The 21,944-nt window shown below is 43.5% G+C and overlaps 1 protein-coding gene across 2 annotated transcripts in view; it reads left to right on the top strand.

Annotated features, from left to right (window-relative positions):
• The first annotated feature begins 2,033 nt into the window (after positions 1–2,033).
• Positions 2,034–21,944, top strand: part of IGF1R (insulin like growth factor 1 receptor) — a 178,993-nt gene continuing 159,082 nt past the window's right edge. For both annotated transcript variants that reach the window (XM_030457406.1, XM_030457405.1), the window contains exon 1: positions 2,034–3,052. In XM_030457406.1, coding sequence (XP_030313266.1) covers positions 2,959–3,052 — 94 coding nt within the window. In that variant the 5' untranslated portion in view covers positions 2,034–2,958. The remainder of the gene's footprint in view (positions 3,053–21,944) is intronic.

Raw genomic sequence — 21,944 nt, 5'->3', positions numbered from 1 at the left:
ATAAAAATGGAGAAACTACAAAAACCATATAAGACTGTGGAAAATTATGTAGCCAGGTAACTGAAGGCTATTGTAGTACAATAGGCTCAAGAAGAACATAGGCTGAAATGTGAAAAGTTGACATTTGCGTTAATAATGCGACATTTGCCTCTTTCCTAATGCAGCTTTTTTTCTTCTTCTTTTTTCATGAAACTAGAACATAACTCATGCTCACAGATGTCTGCTTTCTTATACTTCAGCACCATTTTGGTATCTCCCCTTGCCAAAGTATTGCACCCAACCTGTGATTACTCAGGCCATTCATGTGCCGTGCAGCACGGCTGCTCCGAGCTTGGGTCAAACAGTTGGGGAATGTTGCCTGTGTTTCCCGATTCCGAAAAGCCCAAACCTTTCCTGCTTCAACTAATCCCATCCCTTCCCACCCGGGGCCTGGCCGTGCAATGTCATTATGGGACACAAGTGGCCAGTGGAGAAACCAATACAGGACAACACTGAAGTGAGTGTTCGCTGGAGATGGGGAGCGCGGAGGGGACACGGCCGTAGTGGCTCAGGTGAGCCAAGCCTTGGCGCTCCCTTCCCTCAAGCGCATCCCCAGGAGCAGCCCCGCTGCCGTTCAAGCAGCGATTAAATAAGCAGGAAATAAATAAATAAACGGGTCACGTGAAAAATCCCAGCCACCAGTTTTGTTTTTCTTTTTTCTTTTTTTTATTCCCCTGAACGCGGCCCTTTTCTGTCCATGCGTTTTTCACATTTCCAGCCACCACCACTCAGGCGTTCGCACGGGCAGGGTATGGGGGGTGTTGGCTCCTCGCCTCTCCCACCGGGCTTTCCCCCCCTCCGCCTCCCTAATCCCGGGAGCAGGATGCTAGGTGCAGCCATCAGGGCTCGGCCGCTGTTTCCTTCCCCCCACTCCCCCCCCCCTTGTTCCCCGGTAGTCGGGGCAGCAGGAGGAGCGGTGGGGCCCAGGCGGGCCGAGACAGCCGCCCCGCTCCGCTCCGTTCCGTTCCGCCGCGCCGCCTTTTGCCTCGCGCCCGCTCAGGCCCCGCCGCCGCCTCCGCGCGCGCCGCCGCCGGGGCGAGGGGAACCCGCGAAGGGGGGGGGGGAAAGGGGAGGGGGCGTAGGATGGGAGGGGGCTGAGGGGTGGGTGTTGGGGGGGGGTGTCAGGGCGCGCCGCCGATGTAAGCGTGGACGCGCGCCCGCGAGAGAAGGCGGGAGCGAGCCCCGTCCCCGTGGGGCCGCAGAGGAGAAGCGGTGGCGGCGGGGCTGTTGTTTACCAGCGTTCAGCCTCCGTCGTGCTAAAGGGAGCCAGCGCGGAGGAGGAGAAGGAGGCGGAGGGTTTGGGGAGGGGGGAGTGGGGGTGGGAAGGGGGGCGAGGGTGCGGGGGAGAGACGCGGGAGCCCAGCGCTGCAAGCGAGCGGCGAAGTAATAGGGAGGAGCGGCAAGACCCTTCCCCCGCCACACACACGCAAAGACACATACTACCACCCCCCCTTCCCTCCCCGGAGGAATTACAGACCCTTCGCAACAAGCTCCTGGGCTTTGACCTTCAGCAAACCGGATCGCCTTCCTCGTCCCTACTGCCACCCCCCCCCCCTCAACCCCCACCTCCCGCCCCAACCCCCGGCTTGCACACACACACGCACACCTCTTCCCGGCTCCCCCACCCCCTTCCTTGGGCTGGGCAGCGTGAGGGGAAGGTTTGCAGCGCGCGCACACCCAGAGGAGGAGGAGGGAAGAAAAGAAAAGGGGAAAAAAAAAAAAAAAAAAAAAGGAAAAGGATTTACAAATTCGCTGGGTGATTTTTGTTGTTGTTGTTGTTGTTGTTGTTGTCGTCGTCGTCGGCCTTCCCCCCACCTCCCCCTCACCCCCCCCCCCCTCCCTCCTTTCCCGCCCCCGGCGCGATGGCAAGGCGGCTCGGAGGGATGCGAGGAGGAGAGCTGCGGGGGGAGGAGGCGGGGTGCTGAGCTGCTCCGCTCGCCCTGCTGCTGCTTTGTGTGTGTGTCCTGGATTTTTTCCTTTTTTTTTTTTTTTTTTTTTTTGAGAAGGAGCCTGTGGCAGCGGCGCCGACGAGAGGAAGAGGAGGAGTAGGAGGGAAGCCTTTTTAATTCATTTTCGTTCCGAATTCCGCATTTCGAGCCTCTGCAGCCAGCTGGACTTGGGTTGTTGTTGTTGTGGGTGGTGGTTGTGCGTGGGGTGGTTTTTTTTTGTTTGGTTTTTGTTTTTGTTTTTTTTCTTGTGTGTGATTTTATTTTTTTCCTCCCCCCTCCTCGCTGAGCGGGGAGAGGAGCCGGGGGGATACCGCCAGGGCAGCCCCGTCCCCGCGCTGAGGGACGGAGGAGCTGTTGTTGTTTTGTAATAAGATTGTCTGGGTCGCCCTCCCCCTCCCCCCCTCCTCATCCTTTTTTTTTTTTTTTTTCCAATTTTTTTTTTTTTTTTTCTGTCTCTGTGTGTGTGCGCGCTGCCTCCGTGTGCGGTGTTTGAAAATGGAGGTTGAAGATGCAGACTGCCAGCCCCGATGTGCCTCATGTTTGCGACTCCTGTGCACGATGTACCACTGCAGCCAGCGCTGAGGGGAGACGGTGGCGCCCCCCGCCCCGGAGCCCGCCCCGCCGCCCCGGAGACAGCGTCGCCCCGGGGCTTTCATGCCTTGTTGTTGTTGCCGTTAATACATCTTGAATATCTGTGTATTTTTGGTGTGGTTGCTCCGGAAGATCAACACCCAGGGACCTCAAAACCCCTCCGGTTTGCCAGTCCGAAGGGTCTCTTTCTTTTTTTTTTTTTTTTTCTTCATTTCTTGAGGCAACGTGGATTTATTTATCCTGCCCCGCTTCTCGTCCGCCTTTTGCCTCCTTCGTTATTTTTAGAGGACGGAGGGGAGAAAAGAAAGAGAACAATATTGGACTTTTTTTTTTTTTTAATTTTCGGAAAGGGGAAATTTGTCCAATTAAAAAAAGAGGAATGAAGTCTGGCGCTGGAGGAGGGTCCCTCGCCGTCGTCTGGGGGTTTCTGCTCGTCTTCGCCGCACTTTGTCTGTGGCCAACAAATGGGGAAAGTGAGTACAGTGCGTGTCGGCCGGGGGGGTGGTGGTGGTCGGCGGCAAAGGGGCCCTAGGGCGTGTGAGGCAGCCGCCGAGGGGCTCCCAGTGCGGACATGAGGGGCTGCCCGTGAGGGGGGTGTGAGGGCGTCGGCTGCCTGTGTGTTTGTGTTTGGGGGTGTGTGTGAGGGTGTCTGTGAGGGGGGAGCTCTGCGTGAATGTGTGTGAGGGGCTCCCCGCGTGTGGAGAGGGTTGTGTGTGTGCGGGGTTCCCGAGGTGTGTGAGGAGATGCGTGTGAGGAGCTCCATTTGTGTGGGGTGGCGTGTGTGAGGGGCTGCCGGGGTGTGTGTGAGGGGGTCGGCGAGAGGCTCCTGTGTGTGTGAGGGGCTCCCTGTGCGTGTGGGGGTGCGTGTGTGAGGAACTCCATTTGTGTAGGGTGTGTATGTGAGGGGCTCCCGGGGCGCTCACCGTTTCCCGCCGCGCTGCGCGGGTTTCGCCCCTGCCCGCGGGGATGTGCGTGTTTTCCTCCTGTTACGCGCTACACGTTTATCAACCCCGGGCTTCACGTCTCCCCTCCATTCCCTCCTTCCCCGGGGGTGGATGGTCGGGTTTACACACGGCAGAGCCGCAGCCCCCAGCCCGCAGGAGGGGGTCGTGGTGCCCATCCTTCCCCTCTTTTGTGTGTTCCCCACCTGACCCGCGTACTACTCCTAACCTCGCTCCGGAGCCCGGTGCAGTGTTTAGACCTCTGCAGCCAGGGCTGCGAGCTGCGTAGTAAACACTTGCGGGCTGGGAAGAACCGTGCTTTCTTTCCCCGCATGGAACGAGCTCGATCTTTGTCAATATTTAGAAGCTGTATGTAATAACCTGCCATAGTGAGTGAAGATTTCCTGGAAATAAGCGCCTTGCCTTTTATTGCCGCTTTATTGCCGAGGAAGGGTTTCACTTACTCTGCTCGGTGTGCAGAATTACGGTGGCATCCCGCAATCTAAAGGTCACAGTCTCGCTGCTGCTGGGTTGTTTTTTTGTTGTTGCTTTTTAAAAATTAATTTCTAGGTTGGTGCTTTACGTTTGCACATAAACAGCCTTGATGGCCGGATGGGCTGTATACTTAAAGGTGACTTTTCAGATTTTTTTTTTTTTTCTTGTTAAAGTAGCTGTGTTGTATCTAGCGTTAAGGTTTGTGCAGTTGCCTTGGGCAGCGTGCGAGCCGCTTCCGAGGGAAAACGTGGTTCATTGTGCGCGGCCGCGCAGGCAGCAACCGAGCCCCCTGCGCAGGGAGGAGGTGCCTGGGTCCCCTCCTGCCGCTTAATCGTCTGCCGATCGCCCCGTCTGTCTGTCTGTCTCGTTGGGGAGTTGCAAAAGCCCTGACTTTGTTTTTGTGCGTTTCAAACCTGTGATTATATTGCAGTGCCCGCCCCCTTCGGGCGCAGGGGGAAATAAAGGGGGCAGGGAATGGCTGGCGCTGCAATTGATTAGGCTGCAATCATCACCATATTAATCCCGGTGCTGATCGGTTTTCTTCTGGTATGTCGGGCTCACGCCGGACTGAGGATCTCTTGCATGAAATTAGCCTCCCCCTTGTTTTCTGGAGTGTCCCTGTAGACAGGGAGATGGTAAATGTGCCTTGGAGCCCAACCATTTTAAAAACTGCTGCTTTCTCCTTGGGCGTCTGCAGAAACAGGGATGTTTCTTCACTGCATCTTGATGCTTGGATTTCTTCTGCTGTGTGTTTTTCAGCGTTGATGTGTGCCTCTCATTTTCAAAAAGATAGGCGCTGTTAAAGGGAAAGAACGGAGAGATGAATTTTTTCTCCATTTTCAGCGTGAAGGGAAGAAAATCTGGGAGCTGGAAGGGCTTTGCTAAAAGTAGTAGTAGTTTTAGGTTGAAAAGGAAGGGAAGTTCTTTGGATGCACTGACAATGAGGCTAACTACACACCAGAAAAAAAAAAAAAGTGAGCAAGAAGCGCATAGATGGAGTCTGTAATGCATGTTGAGTAATATCGTGTTTCATTAGCCAGTGAATGCCAATTAACTCCTTGCAAATTAAGGCCCGGCTTAGGCTTCTGCTTTACAGCGTCAGGGCCAGCTAGGGCTGGAGAGCTGCAGCCTTCCCCGAGCTGAACTTATTGGCTAGAGCCTTTTTCAAGAGGGAAGATAAAGTTTAAAACACAACCCTCAGTGCCCTTCTTCAGGGAAGGGTTTACAAAGGACTGACTGAGTACTCTGGAGAAAGAGCAGGAGAGAAGGGGGAGGTCTTGTGTATCCTTAAATTGCTGGGATGTACACTTTTTTTTTTCCCCACTTTTTGTTTTTTTTTTCCCCCCTTACCTGTTACAAAATGCCTTCAAATAAAAATACCCAGATCTGGCAATAAAATAAGGCAAGAACATTATGTTAGGATTTTAGCTGCCAGTCCTCTCAAGTGTTTGCAGTTGCCACTTGGCTAAAATGACCCAATTAAGAACCTCTTAAATGAAATGTCTTCTGAAGAATATCTGGGCTTTTAAATATGTGAAGATATGATGAAAAAACTTGTCGTAGCTGAGTACTGCCTATAATCGATCACCTTTGTAGTTTACAGTTTTAATAGCCTTTGTTTTCATGAGTTATTGCTGAAAGAATTTTGCTGTTAGAGGGAAAAATATCTCCAGAGCAGATGTTTTGCATCTCTTCATATTCTTCTCTCTCCCCACAATAGTGGAAGGAAGATTAATCTTAATTTTTATTTGTTTTTCATATATACTGTGTCATAGCTAAAAGGCACTTCCATTTTCGGTCAAACAAGCAAGGCATTCCTAAATAGGAATACAAAGGAGTTACAACAGGAGGGGAGAGACCCGTCCTTTTAATGCTAAATTATATAAAATCTGTTCATGGTTATATGACAGAAAGCTCTTTAAAATGCAGGTAGCTCCAGTGGGAATCTTCTGATTAAAAAGCAGTCATTAAAAATGCTGAGAATTTCCTGGGATTTTGTTAGAATGGCAGAAAAATAAAAAGACCCTTCATCAGGATGAAGTATGTGCTGGCATGACACTGCATTTGATGTGTAAAGCTACAACTGTTGGAGACTGTTTCATCCTAGGGGTAGGTTTAGGCTGAAGCATAAACTGTTTTCTTCCTACCTTGTGCATGATGGAGGTTTTGAATTTCACCCCTGTGGACAGGTACAAAGGGAATCTCTAGAAAGGAGTGGGTTAAACATTTAGAGTGAAAATAATGGCTTTAGGTCTGGTAATACTTCAGGCTGATAGATATCTTGATGGATCTGCCCATGTTAGCTCTGAGCTTTTGTTTGCCTATCTCGGGTATATTTTATGTTTCTGATGTTACTAAACAGTAGCTCATCCTGGATGTTTAATCTCTCTCCCAGGTTGCTTAGTAAAAACCCTCCTGACCTCCTGAGTGCCAGCCTTACACACACCTGGCTTTCACATCAGCATTTTCCTGTGCAGCTCAGTGGGTAGTGAGTGTTGTTAAAGGGGAGTTGGTTAAGTCCTTCCCGGCTTGAGGTTGTGACTAGAAAATGCCTAAGTGTTTGAGGACTTGGTGGTGGCTGAGCTCCCCAGCAATAGGGGAGAGAGTTTAGGGAGTGATGGTGAGTGGAGTCCATGGGAAGGAGTAGTGAGCCAGGCAGTGCTTGGACTTTTTTGCTTGTGTTAGATTGTCCTTCCAAAGCAAACTGGAGCAAAGGCTTGTGTGACTGACTCAAACTGAAAGGGTTAGGAAATGGTGGTGACTTAGCTAATATCAGGGAAAATGTGTTGGAATGTGAGAAAGCAGAGGAATGGGTGTGGAAAGAAGATGTGTGTTAGAAGTTTCGTTGTTGAAGCAATTTTTGAGAGAAATGCTCCTCTGTATGTAAAGGGAAGGAAATTAAACTTGGTTGTCAAGTATGTTGTGAGAAGTGAGGAAAGGAAGAGGCTGCAGAGAGTGTGAAGACATCAGTTAGTTTAACTGAAGTACAACAGAAGGCAGGATTTATTTGCTTTAGTAGGGAAATTGCTCAGATTTGATGAGCTATTGTGTGAATTTTTATGTAAGCTTTTCCTGACCATTTATTCCTTCAACCTAATTCTAGAGTCTTGTTAAAGCAAAGCTCAAATGACTGAAGCTGTTTTGATCTGGAAATAAACAAAATCTAGTGTTGAGGAATTTCCATGTGATGATTTTTGAATCTATCTTCATTGATAAATAATTAATTTCTATCTGTATATGTTACCTTGGGAAAAGTTGTTTCAGATCCTGTTTAATTTTCTGCTAAACTGGCATTTACTAAGAAAATCTTGGAGGACAGAATCTTCAGTGAAGAGATTTTTTTTTTTCTAAGCATCTAACTTTTAGAATTAAATTACATTTCAGGGCTTTAACAATTAGCTTTAAAGAAAAAATTAAATTAATGTTTAACTGAAGCTTTTTTCCTTCTCCTCTCTGTATTTTTTTTTTTTTATAATTTTTACTTTGAGGTCAAATTTACCAGTGATCACTGGAACTATTAACTTGGTGAGTCCAGAGGAGGCAGTTTTGTTAAATGATTTATTATATTTGTGTATAATCCATCTGTGCCAATTGTGAGCTACTGCAGACTTCATTGTGGAGAGGTTTGTTTATGGTCCTGAACTTCCAGAGAGAAAGGAAATAATACATGCAGGAAATCTGTTTTTCTCACAGTGGATGTTAACTTCATGGTCCCACACAGAAAACAACTTTGCTAACTCATCATCTGTAATGGCTCTAAAGTTTGTAACTTACAAAATGTACTGAATTAAATTATTCTTATAAAATTCACAGTGTTTCACTAGATTAGATGTTGTTAAATAATAAACTTTTTTGAGCATTTTTTTACTTTCTTGAAAAGGTGATGACTGAGAAGCAATGTCAACTTTTTTAGAAAGTTCTTCAATCTTTTGCTTATGAAATTAAATATATTGGATTTTAGTGTCAAGTTTTCACATTGCAAGTACTTTGTGATGTTATCAAGTAGCAGCTGTTTTTTTTTTATTTATGTGTGTGAGTGCACACAGGAATGGTTGAACTGAATTTGATTATTGAAAACTATTGTGTAAGTTAGTGAATTCTGAAAAAAGCTGCAGTTTGAGGAACTGCCTGGAGATGAGTAGTTTCAGTTTATTTCAGACAAAATTGAGCTTTTAAAGTTTTCAGGCTTAAGGTGGTAAAGGAGCATTCTGCTTTTAAGAGTTCTGTGTTCAGAAAGACTTCAGCAATGCAATGATGTGTTTGAAAGGTAGAAATACTGTTTTAGTATTTTGATATATTTGACATGTATAATTTTTCTATCACCGTAAATTGTATAGACAGCTTCTTTGTGTAGTTTAGTTGGAGTAGTTTTTAAGATTTATGAAAGCCACTTAAGAATAGTTTCAAATTTTTTTTATTGTACAAAAGCAGAACTCCCCAAACAGTAGTTGATGAAGACACATCTGAGGTTGTTAGCCAGCCTGTCTTATGTGTGGTTTTCTTGGGTTATTTTTTTCCCCTCTTAGCCAAGTCATGACAGGTACAATCTGGACTGGTTTCTGTAGTACTATATTTGTCTTTTTTGTGTCCAGATCTGTCTGAGACAAACTTTAAGGACTGGCAAATCATTAGCAATATACAGTGTTCAGTCTTGCATTTCTGTGCTCTGCAAACAGAGCTGTACTACCAGCTCCTCAAACTCAAAAATAGGCTTTAGTTTCTTCAGGCAGGGCTTGTTTTTTCTAAATAAGTTTGTTGTTAGTTTGGCTTGTTCATTAATTGAGGACATGAATTCTGCCAAACCTGGTGCTAGCCTGGTGGTGTTTCTGAAGGTTTAACTTGCATTTATCACTGGAAGTTTTTCTTTTTAACCTTTGCAAATGTTAAATGTGAGCAGTTCCCTTAGGATATCTTTCAAGACACCAATTAACTTCTTCAGTGTTGATCTCCTCAAGAATTTGCTGCTGTGGCACAAGACTATTTAAAATGTGCTGAAAAGCAAAATTATTATTTACAGATTGATTTGCATATGGCTTGTAAGCTTTAATGTAATGTAATTTTATGTATTTATTAATTTGGAAATATCCAGACTTGTAGCTCTCCTGTTACTCCATTAATTTCTTGGTAAACTTGATGCCATGAGCAGAAATGAGCCTCTGTGTTTTGCTGACTCCACAATAAGGTTTCTCTAGGAGTCTGTCATCTTTTACCTACCAGGTGAGAAGAAATCTTGCACCCCAATAAGGTACTAAGATGATTATTCCTCTGGAGGAACAAATCCACTTAGTAAATACTTTAGGAGAACAGCAAATGCCTGCTTTTGTAGCAACTCAGAGTCATTGTACTAACGACTTGGAGCTGTAATTTATGTTAAGATGATCACTGAGATGCTCACCAGGTTGAGTTTTAAGAGCTTGATGCTATGCTGTTGGCTTAAAGAAGAAATGTACATAAAACAACTAAGAAACTTTTAAAGCAGGAACTAGGTGAGCTGCCCATGTATGTGCATCAGTGTAAGAGCTTTAAAAAAAAAAAAGGCATGTGTTCTGCTGTTGTGAATATTTAGTTCATGAAGATGTGTGTTTTGGGCAAGTCCAGTGACCTAATAAGTTTGTTTGCAATGGGTTGCCAGCCAGGCATGTATTATTGGAGCAGTGCTGTGAGCAGGCAGGGTGTTATCTGCAAACCTCTTATTGGTGCCATTACATGCTGTAAAGATAGCTCTGTTTACTTGGAAGTGTGAGCATCAGCTCCGATCAAAACACTTTCTCCTATTTTTTTTTGGAGGAGTTTTTTGCTGAACATCCCTTCTCCCTGTGGAGAGGGAGCAGTGTCAGACTGTGACATGAGGCAAATGCAAGAATATCAGAGATAATGACAGAAGTAAACTTTACATGGGTGGGTTTTTTTTCTGCTGTTGAGTGGGTGATGGGCTTTTTACTGGTTGTTTCCAAAAGCTTTATAGTTTTCTCCTTCAATATTAACAGTTAACAAATTAGTACACTACTCATATAACTCAGCTGTTAAAATAATAAATGTTCAAATAGCAATGGGTTTGATATGAAGCAGGAAAGAAGAATTTTTGAAGTTCATAACACATGAAATGAATACATGTTGAAGTAGTCAAAGATCCCTTGTACTTTATCAGAGAGCAGTCTGCTTGAATGAAAGGCACTGTACCTGCTGTTAAGTTTATAAACTTGGTTTATACAGATTACTTTTTAAATTATTCATGATGCTACATTGCAAGTATATCTGACAGATTTAAAATAAATGGCTTGATGGTAAGAGAGAGCATGCATAAATTAGAGCTGGGATAATGTGCTCTTTGAAGTATCTCTTCCATTTGTTACTACTGGAATACAGGAGGTAGCTGCAGCTGAATGTGTGATTCTCAAGTAGAGAGTACATCATTGTCTTCAAACTGTGTTGTAGTGGCAGTTCCTGTGTAAGACAGATGAGATGAAGTGGCAGGGAGGACCAAGGTGTTCACTTTGTGTTTAGTGACATGCACATTTCTGCTGAAACGTGGAGAGTATTTATGGGATGAAACTTCTGCAAGCACAGCAGCTGAAAGGGTCTGCTAGTCCCTGTGTGCTGGGGAGGTTAGGGACAGCATCACGTTGTTTTATTTACTCTTTTTTCCTTAGCATTGCTCTGGGTTCCTGAGAATTGTTTTAGCAAGGTGTGGTAGGAGGTTTTCCCTCAAATTTACTGGGATGCTGTATCTGGTTTCCATCTTGGGATTCAGCTTGAAGTCTGGCTGATAGGTATGCACAGGAGAACTTTGCAAGAGCTGAACTGTTGTGTTTGGAAAGGGTTATTGGTGAGGAAAGAGAAATCCAGATCTTTTGGATGCAAAAACCAGCTTCCCCAAACACTAATTGACTCAGTGCTGGTTTTCCTGATTTGGTAGACAAGCAACTCATTATATTTGAGAAGCAAGCTCCAGAAGTAGTTTATAGTATAGAAAAAAACCCTAAAATGATGTGTGATAGAGCAGCCCTCAAAACCAGTTTTTTTCTGAAAGTGGAAGGTCTTGGAGAGCTGCACTGTTAAACCTCAAGTGTTGCTGAAAGAGGTGCAGTGTTTTGGGGAAAGGTTTGGTGCAGCTGCTCCTCGAAACAGTCTATAACCCAACTTTTAAAAGAGAATTGGCTTGGACTTCAGAAGGGCTTTATCCCTGGATATCACTGGAGTGATTTCCTCGTTATTTGCATTGGCTTCAGTCTGGAGTCATCCCCGTGTTTTGTCCTTTTACAAATAGTACACTTTGCTTCCCTGCTGCTCTTGTGACATCCCCTTGGGTCCATCTGTGTGAGGGCAGAGACTACCTTGAAAGGCTTTAAAAGCACATTGCAGGAGCAGCAAAGGCACTGGCACTGCCACTGGAGGGACAAACACCTCTTTGCACTGCTCGGCTGATCCTAGAGCAGCATTTGGCCGTAGTGCTAAGAGCTGAAATTGCAATGGAAGTACCTTGTTTGTCCTATCCCCTGTGCTCCTTGCCAGTGCAGAAATTACTTTATTGTGGTTTTGTTGCTTTCTCCTGGGGCTTTGCAGTTAAATTGTTACTGTTGTCTTCTCTAGTCAAATTTCATGTATCCCGCTGAGGATTTGGTTTGTTCTCCAAAATAGTGATGGAGTTAAATAGTGTGGATTGTTCTTGTTAAGCTTTCAGGTGGCTCTGCCTTTCTTAACACTGGAAAAAGAAATTCATGAGGATGGTTTAGAATTGACAGACCCATCGGGATGGAGGGGGGAGCCCACTGGAATTGTGGTGGACACTGGCTGCCAAGATGGGATTTTTAGCTGCTGCTTCTCTCCTGTTGTTCTGTATCCCCAGCAGATGGAAGCAGCTTGTGGTTCTGTATTGATTGCAGTTAAGATCTTTCAGTTTATTGTCTTATTGTGGCTGAAGCTTTTTTTTTTTTTTTTTACATGAATATACATTTTATTGGCCCCTTGCATATGTCTCCTGGGAAGTATGGAGGGAATGAACATCCAGCTGTGTTAAGAGGTCCATATAAGTTGCTGTTATTTTGTGTACTTTGCTCCGCTTCCTCGGACCTGAAAGGTACCAAGACTGGGGGAAGAAGAGTTTCAAACCTATAGGATCTCTGGTTATCTGTGTGGAGAGGGGAGGGGTCTGTTGGTCCTATTGCTCATGCACCTTGGATGTGGAGGTTTTGTTTCAATAAGCTGTGTTGGTATTCCCTTCCAGTTCTTCCAGTGGCTACACCCACGATGGAGGTTGAGTCTGTGCGGTGGTCACTGTACAAAAGAGCAAAAATGGAGTTTAGGAAAATCATATTTGGTCAAAACTTCATGCTTGGCTTGGTTTCAGACTGGCTTGAGCCTGCCTGGCTTCTGTCTGGGAGTGACTGCAGTTTCCCTTTTTGTCTGGGCTCTAATAAAATGTTTGGGGTTTTTTTGTCACATTGGATTAGTTTGACTACCTGGACCAATATTTTTATTGATACCATGTCTCAACAAGAGATGTAATATGCATTTAATCCTTTAATTGGGTTCTGAGAGTCCCATTTAAACCTCGAGCTTGTCTGTGCTTTGCTGGGTTGTGGTTTTAAAATGTGGCCAGCATCACCAGTGCATGAACAAAAGTCCTTTCAAGTAGATTCAGTTGTTATCCTAGAGAAATAAGGAGAGAAGTGCAGTTGAGTGTGTGTGTGTGTGTGTGTGTCTGTGGTGGTGATTCTGGACTCCAGCAGAAACACATGTGGGATGGACATCTGGTTTTAGGTGGTTTGTGTTTTTTGTGTCTCTTTCGGTAGTTCATTGTTTCAATAAACATCGCTGCATTAGTGGTAAGGCTGTAGTGCCAAATGCCCACTGATGGGATGTGGAAGGGTTTTGTTGTTCCCAAGCCATGGGGAGCAACAACAGCTTTACAATTCAACGCATTTGAGGAAGATTACAAGAAGAATTCGGGGTGGATCTCAATCAGCACTTCAAAAGCAAGAGCTTTGGAGTAACTCTGCTGTAACACAGCACAGCCCATGGAAAAACACTGTCATCTTAACAGATGCAGTGTTATTTTGGAGATTCCACTGTATAAATACATGGGCTGTGGTTAAATTGTGATGGCAACAGATGCAATCTCGGTTCCTGATTCTGTCATCTCTTTAATATTTAAAAATACCCCGTGAAGTAAAAGAAAAGACAGAATATCAAGGCTAAAAAGATGCCTTCTGTAAATTGTTGGGCCTTGTATCATTTCAGATATGTCGTGGCAGATTTGAGTTGGGCGGAGTGAAATACTCATCTCTGTGAGGGAGTCTCTGCAAGTGCTGCTACTCATGGCTTACTGCACAATTTGCACATGAATGGAATTATTCAGCTGTACTTAAGGAATGCCAGCAAGATTGAAGTCAGAGTTGGTTAACCTGGCAAAAAGATATTTCCAGTATTTTTCATGAAAGAAAGTGATAGTATGATGACAAGAATTACACATCCCACTGGCTAGACCCACAGTGCCTGAGGATTTTCTTTGTGTTTTTCTAGTTATCAACGACTTTATTTTTAAAGTTATCCACGAGACATTGCAGTGTTTGAGAGAGCTGGAATGCAGGAATCAGATGTTGCTTCGTAATGCCACACAGTTGTGTTCACATGTGTTTTTCTTTCCAGATTTGGGTTTGTTTAAATACTGATCTGACAAGTATAAATTGAGAGCCAAGGGTCTTTTTAAATTTTTTTTTTTTTTTTTATGAACAGCAAGTAAGGTGTAGTAAAATGTTACTGCTGCATTTACCTCTATTCATGCACCATTTGGGTAGAAAAGCCTGAAGTTAAATACTATGACTGGGTTTTAAAAAGGCACTGGATAATTTTTGTGAGCAACAACATTAGCAGTCATGCATGCTAAAATAGAGAGTGATCACATCTCGTGCTTCAGAAGCTGACAGTATGCAAGGGTTGGGAAGAAATTGTATTCCTCCCCCAGGCATTTGTATTTCTCCCCCCATTTGTAAAACTCAGAGAAATACTGAGATGTTCTTCAAGTGTGGTTAAAGGATGTTGTTTTCAGAACACTGACGTGACTTCAGATGTGGCTGTGTCACCCAGGTGAAGACACTGTCCCTGAGAAGCTGTGCCTTGTCAGGTGTCTGAAGACTGTACTCTTAGCAGAAGGATAAGGAACGAGGGTGTTGGAATGAGCTGGCTGATAGGGAGATAGAATATTGCACTAAAAATAAACCCCAGATCTTCACTGACAACTGTCAAGATCACCTGGTGTCACCTGCTGTTAGAATTGAGGTTGTTTGAGTGTGGTTTTGCCTCTCTATGGGGATGGGCTGTGATGTTCCCCATTCCTTCTGTAGGACTTCCCTGCCTTCCTGGGCAGCAGCTGCTCCCAGACGTGTGTGGCTGTTCAGTGTTTCTTGTTTACTGCTGTTTCAAAATACTCTTCTGACCTCAGGATGACTGTCAGTGCTCATGGTGTCTCATGCCTCGAGTTCAGCTTCTAACACCCTTGGCAGCTTCCCCCAGATCAGGTGAGATGAGAAGATGTAAATCCTGTTTAGCAGGAGGAAGTGGGTGGGGGAAAAGCAAAGAGCAAAGGGACTTGAGGGTATCATTATCATGTCCAGAGGTTTTTGCAGGGGGAGGAAGATGTCTGCACACCCTGGGTGGGTATGTCCCCCTCTGTTCTGCCTCTCCATCAGTATGCAACTAATATCACATTGTCTCTACTTGGTTCCTTGATGCCTTGGGTGAAAAATAACATGACTGCAAGGCTGACTTTGTGCCCAGAAAATGATGAACTTAGGCTGTGGGATGCTGCTGGGATGTTCAGAGAATTTACTTTTCCTTTTAGCTGATTGAACTTGTGAATTGAACTCTCATGGAAGGGTTCAGTGAGTATCTGAGGGGATGGGGTTGTGTAGTGGAGAACAGGGAGAAGGACAAGCAAAGCAAGTGGTTGCTTTAGCACAGTTCTCTAAGGAGCAGTTTGGTGTAGGTCCTGTGAGAGGTGGGCTTGGTGACTTTTCTGTGCATCACACAGGACTCTGGGGCTGGCAGCACAAATTTGCCTTTGGGTCAGGGAGTTTTGGGTACATGGTTGAGTCTCTGCATCAGCTTTGAGGAGCACCATTGCCCACCCCTTTCTGACAGGGGCTTCTTCCCAGAACGGTGGTGGATCTGTAGGTAGAGGATCATTGTCATCCAGTTGTCTTCTCAAAGCAGCTGAAGTATTTTTATTGAAATATGGGGAGTTTGTTTGTTTAGTGCAGACATGCTTCAGCAGAAGTGGACTGAGTGCTTGGTGAATGTGTCATAGATTTACAGAATGAAAACCAACACTGATGCCTCCACTGGGCACTGCAGTGCTATGTAGCTTCACAACCTTCTGGTGGAAATGAGAATTTTAGTCCAATTTGCCCTTCAAAATTTATTTCTTCCTTAGTATGAAGGCCTCAGAGCAGTACCAGTGTGTTATAATTTTTTTCTTCTATTGAGGTGGAGTGTGAGTGGTTTTCATAGTGACTTAAAACAGCTTGCACCAAGAGCCTGCTTTAAATAGACAATTTTAATCTCATTTTGCTTATTTTTAGTTGGATTTTTTTGTTGGCTGACAGCTGTTGGAACACCTTGATTCCCAAATAGAGCCTTTGAAAATACAGGCTTTTTGGCCAGTGAATAGATTTTGCTGTTTCTGCATGTTCATGTAAATAATTAGATGCCCTGGATACATTTACTCAGAGTCTTAATTTTCACATTTTTAAGTGACAAATGGCAAATGTTTTCTGGTAGGATACTTCTCATTTGTGTTTTTTGTGCGTGTGTTTGGTTGGAAAATAGAATTTTAATTGAAAGGCGAAAGATGGGAATTTTGAGACTTAGAAACTTAAAAGAATCATTGACAGGCATGATTTAAAAGAAAAACAACCAAACCATCAACAGAAGTATTTTGCCATTGTTTCTCAGAAGTTCAGAGCTAATAGATCCTCTTAACTGTTGCAGAGGTTTCTATGCACGAGTCCTTTATAATTTGGAATTAATTACTCTTTGAACTGAACCATTTGAGTAAATTGAAATGAGACACTTGCAGAAGTAGCTGTTGAATGTAAAAGATACCTTAGCATTTCAACAAAGGCTGGCTCCAGGAGGGAACTGAACCGTGAATTCACTGGTCCAAACTTTTTTGTGTAAATTATAGGCTTACTATTTTTATTTTATTTAAATTACAGTCAGCATTTGCCCTAATATATGCTGTTATAATTTCATGCTGGATTTGCAATTAAGTTTATTTTTGGAAGAATGCATTTAAGTGGTTTATAGAAAACTATTTTCTATTTTTGTAAATGAAATAATTGGTTTTTATTGACTTATAATTTCATGCAGATTTTTTTTTTTTTTGGGGGGGGGGCTTGGAGGTTATATAAGGAGAAATGTAATGATTTGAGAGTGTTCTCATAAAGAAGATTGATTGTCACTACCTAAAGGCACTGGTGGGCTGGGTTAACTCTTCTTGAGGCATGTTCAAAATTGAGTGACAGCTGTTAAAGAAATGGTGTCATGGGTGTATTATGCAACAAATTTTATTTAGTGAATGTTTTTCCTGGTTAACATACAGCCAAATTGTCACTGTGTTTGGAGGCTGACAGGGAAATAAGAAAGATGGTCGTGATGTGATTTCTCATGATGCCTGGAAATGGTACAACCCATGGCAAATCTGATGGACAAGTGAGTGTTAATTGTGTGCCAGCCAGACTTGCTATTTTTAATTGGGCCTTGCTATCATGTCTCTTCACAGATCAATTTGGAGAGCAAGGGGAGCTGAGTGATGAGTCATTATTGAGTTAGTACAATCACAATTGATCTCCATTTCCTGTTGATTCCAAAATTACTGAAGTGTGAAAGCTGAGAGTGACTGATGACTTCTTGGAGGGGAGTTTGAGGGTGGAATGTGGAAGTGACTCTGAAGTAAATCAGTGCTGCCCTGGGTGTTAGGACAGAAATGTTCTAAGTGAGAACAGGTGTGTGTCTGCCATGGAAGCTGTGGAGAGGGTGGGATGGGCTGAGGTACCTGCAGGGATGGGCATCTGGGCACTGAAACAGCCTTCTTGGCAAGGTGAGGGGGGAGAGGTTTCTTGAGTGGTTACTGGTAGGACTTAAAAGATTACACTTTTCATTAGTCTCCTCAGGACTGGAGATCTCTTTTGCTTGACCCGTGTTTCTCTCACTTTGCTCAGATTTTATCCTGAAATCCTTTCGCTCCCAGGTATTATTTACTGTGAAAGTCTCCCTCTTCTGCAGTGTGAACATCAGGCTGCAGTGACAGAGGTTGGGGTGTTAGGAGAGCAGTGTTGCATGATGGAGAAAGTCTCACCTATCTCTGTTAGTGTTGATCATCTTTTGATGAATTCCTGATCTGGTTACTTTGCAGCTTTGTTCTTTTCTTGTGATGAAATGGGATTAATGCTCTTTTGACAGATAGTTACTGGCAACGTGATAAAGTGCAGGTGAGATTTAAGATGTCTCTCCTTCTCTCCTAGACCTTACAGCTAGCAAAATTTTTTATTTATTTTTGCTAGGAACTATTAAGTTAATGTTTCTGGGCTCTGCCCACATTGCATATGTGAGAGTAAATTCTGCTGAAAGGGGATTTGTTGGAAGAAGTTGAAGAGAGGATATATACTGTTCTGAGTTATATTTGGAAACAAGCTATAAAGAAACCTTAAAGTTCAGGAAGAGAAAACTGGGTTTAATTCCCTGGAGGAATAGGAGGAGGTGTGAGCTAAGGCTGTCCCTTTTCCTTTGTTTATTGTGTCCCTCACAAAATTCTGATTTCAAAGATTTTTTTCTGAAGTGGTAACTTAGAGAGCAAAATAACAATCTCTGTTTTGTCTTACGACTGTTCAGATGCTCTTTGAACTGTTGAAACTTGTCACGGACACACACTCAGATATGCTGTGTTGAAACAGGAATAAAGTAGGAAGGAGGACAAATAGTTTTTTCCCATTGGAAAGTGTATACAAACTTTCCCCAATGTTACCATAGTCAGGACTGTAGAAAGCTGAGATGGGGGCAAAAAGAGATTCTTGATCTTGCTGGCTGAGAATAGTTTGATTTTCAAATTTATAAACAGATTTATAAACCAGGAAAAAAAGTCTTGCAGGCTTCTTGACATGCCAGGTGTGTGGCAGATTGAGTTGGTGTGGATTTACAACAACCAGAGAAACAAATTGCACAGAACTTTCCTTTAGAAGAAGTTGAGCGAACACAGAGCTCCGAGTCGCGTGGTTGAAATTTGGTGATGTGTGGAAAGGACACCAGTTTCCTGAGAAGTACCATGTTCCTTCAGTGTGTTGTGAACTCAGAGGTAAGAGTTTTGCCACACTTAAGAGATGAGTCTCAGTCTTGAACATTCTGTGAGCTTCAGGAGAGCTTTATGAGGAGTGATGGTGGCAGTTCTCAAAGCTGTCGCTTGCAGACTCTTCAGACGCTCCAAGCCACTCCTTCCTACTGTATACCTTGCCTTGGAGGATCTGTGTTGATGTGTCTCAGTGCAAAAGCACTTTGTTGAACCAATTAAATGCATAATATTTTTATAATACTTGTGTTTTGGAAAAATCAATATGACCAATTTCCCTTTGAAATGACAAGAAGCCTGTTGTGCTGACAAAGTAGAAGGCGTTAGGAAGTGGTGCTTTGTATCCTCTCAAGAGTAATCTGCTCTTGTTTTTTCTTAATCAGCAGGATGTTCTCCTGGATGTCAGATGTCTAAGTTGGTTTTCTGATCTGTATTGGAGAAGAGCGAGGGGGGGGGGGGGAAAAAAGTCAGAGAAACCGAGGAGGTTTAAATGCTTTAGAGCATCAGCAAGCCTGCAGCTCTGTGTTTCTGTGTTTTAGTGAAACAGGTAATTGCCACCTTACCTCTGGACACTTTGTGTTTATGTTTGTGTTTTAAACAATAAATAAAAGAACAACTTGCCCTTCAGAAGAACATAATGGGTAGCTGGCTGAAATACTCTGGAGCACAAGAGACATAATTAACCCTTTTCCCTTTAGTTTGGTTATATTTCAGGTGGTAACACAAGATGTCTAAACCACCCAAAATTGCTTATTTGCCAGTTCACTGAAGTAAAGATTTTTCATGTTGATTGCCTGAAAATCAAACCTCTTCTTCCTCTCTTCATTGCCTCCTCCTCCTTCTTGGTTTCTGCTCTGCAGTTTCCAAATTTGCAATAGGTCCAGGAGTAATGGCCTTTAAAAAACAAAACCAAACCAACACACAATCCCCTATAAACTTAAAAGCAGCCAGTAAAGAGAAAAGTTTATTTCCTATCAGACTTGCTCAAGGCTATAGAACAGATCTTGGAAGTTTAGACACTTGTTCAGTCCATCCAGTGGAATTTTTAAAACGCTTTGATTTTGATTCAGTGAAGGGCAGGGACTTTAAAAGGACTTAGCACAACCGAGGTTTGACATTTAGCACAAACCAATGGGATCCTGAGGTATTTTGCTTTACTGACCAGGTACTCAAGTATTCAGGTCTGTTCTGAACTGTGTCTCTTAAGATAGTTTAGTTACCACTCTGTGGAAATGGGCTGAAAGGAGACAGAACCTGAAACCTTCCAACTTTTTTCCTTCTCATCTTAACTCTCCTTCAAGAATGTGAATTAGTGTGAGAAAACAGCTGTAGCTCCTACTGGGTCAAATAGAGGTTGAGATAAAAATACATATCTCTGTGTGTATTGTAATATTGGTCCTCATGTGGTAAATAATTCCTTGGCAGCAGGGTTACCAAATCTGATGTTTTAAACTTCATTCGTGGATTTTGGTGCAGTCTTTCAGCTGGCTCTTGGCTCAGATCTGCTTTTTGTTCTTTGCTGGGTACCTTCTTCTTTACTTCCTTTTTCACCAGCCTTTCCTTTCAGATAAAATGTCATCCTTTGGATTGGTCTGGGTAAATCTGGAGCTCGCTGGATCTGTTAGTTCACTACCTACTCTCTTTTTGTGAGAGTAGGTCTGAAGGAAGGGAAGATGATGATGGGGAAAAGTCATCCCATCATCTTTTATTGTTCCCAGAGGACACCAGAGATGACTGTGGTTGTGGTGCTACACAATGTGGTCATTCCTGTCACTGGAGGACTCCTTTTCTTGAGTGGTTGCCTTTCTCAAAGCAGACTAGAAAATTTTCAGTTTAAAGACTCTGTGTGACCTTTTTTCTACAGGGGGTGGTTTGGGAATTCAGGACTTTCTCTTTGTGTTCTAAATTGCTGGTTAACTGTGGAGGAAATAAGGAGGCTGAGTCCTGGTTTCTGAAGTTGAATGAAGCTGGCATGTGGTAAAGCAAAGCACAGCCTGCTCAGATGTGTTTTCTTAACATGGAACCAACCAGCCTTGCACAAATACCATGGTTTTCTTTCCCAACAGCAGTGAGAGGCCAACAGGGCTGTCAGACAAGGGAGGTGAGGCCAAGGACTGTCCATCAGCTCAGCTCTCCAGATGCTTTTGCTTTCAAGCTAACTGTTGGAAAAGAGGTTTTTTTGTGTGTTCCTGTTCAGGTGTTTTTTACCAACACTGTTTTTAATTTTTTCTTAATGGTTGTGTTCATTTATGTCTTCCTTTGTCACTGAGACTTCGTTTAAAGCTTTGCAGTGGAGCTGTTTGTAGCAGTCTGTGTGGCAGTGTTACCCAATCGAGTTCTGCCACCCTGTAGGTGCAGTTTGTGTTGGCAGGAGCTGTTTGGTTTGTGTCACTTCATGTTGCAAATCCTAACTACAAGCAGAAGAACTTTTTTTGGAGTGGCTGTAGTGGCCCATCCTTTGCAGTGGACATTAGGTTCTTCCTTTTCTTATATTATTATTGGCAGCTGATGTTACTGTACCTGGGGGAGTGCAGGATGCTGTGATCAGTTCTGGGATGATTTTAGAGGGGATGCAGGATGCTGTGATCAGTTTTGGGGTGATTTTAGAGCTTGGTAAAGCCTTTCTTGTGCCCAAAGGAAGCAGTCTTGCCAAAGCTTTGTTGGATGTAGTGAGAGATTTTCTGTGATGCAGTCATGTAGCCTAATTTTTTTAAGTCCTGTGAGCAGCTTCTGTCTATATAACACCTTTCTTCTTGTGAAGAGATGTGCAGAGTGATTTCTGCTGATGGTCCCTCTGTTTGAGAGATGAAGATGAGGTAATGTTTTTTTTGTCTGTCTTGCACAATACAAAATGGCTGTGTTGTTACTCATGATGAAAGAGTTTCAGAATGTAACAAAACTAAGGGCTGTTTAAGAGTATATTGCAGGGTTCATGTATTTTCCCTTTTTGTCTAGCTCCTCTTGTTGCAGTGGATAAAATTTGCTGTTTGAAATAATTTTTAATTTATCTAAGGAAAGATGCCTTATATAGGCATTTTAGTTATATATATATATATATAGTTATATACACTTGTTAGCAAAGAGCACTTTACTGAAAAAACACTCACTCAGCAGGTTGTGGTTCCAGGGGTTCTGGGACTAAACAACTTCAGCCAAGAGTAGCCCACTCCACAAGTATCCAGGGAAGATTCCACTCATGGTGGGAGAGAAGGTCTGTTGCAGTTACGAAAAGCCAAATCTAAAAAGATGGTTATGAAAACCCAAATCTGACAAGATGCTGGCATTTGCCCCCAGCTGCATAGATGAAAAATAACTTTTGCAAGGATTTGTTCTTTAAAGACAATGATCCCTCTAAGAATTGTGCTTTTTAAGCATTGGCTCAGGTTAGACCTAGTAAAGCATGTTTAGTTCTACTTTGCCTAGTGAATGAATAAGTTAACATTAAAGGTGTAAAAATCTTGTTTTGGGTATTTCCCTTTGTAGATGCCCACTCTAGAAAGATGTAAACCTTTTTTAAAAATGCCCCATTTTAAAAATGCCCCTTCTTTCCATCAGATACCTAATTTTGTATTGTTCTTAGTAAATGCA

This window comes from Calypte anna, chromosome 10 (genome assembly GCF_003957555.1).
Source record: "Calypte anna isolate BGI_N300 chromosome 10, bCalAnn1_v1.p, whole genome shotgun sequence".
In the NCBI taxonomy this organism is placed as follows: Eukaryota; Metazoa; Chordata; class Aves; order Apodiformes; family Trochilidae; genus Calypte; species Calypte anna.
Note: the sequence above shows the minus strand (reverse complement) of the source record. Positions and strands in the feature narration are given on the sequence as shown.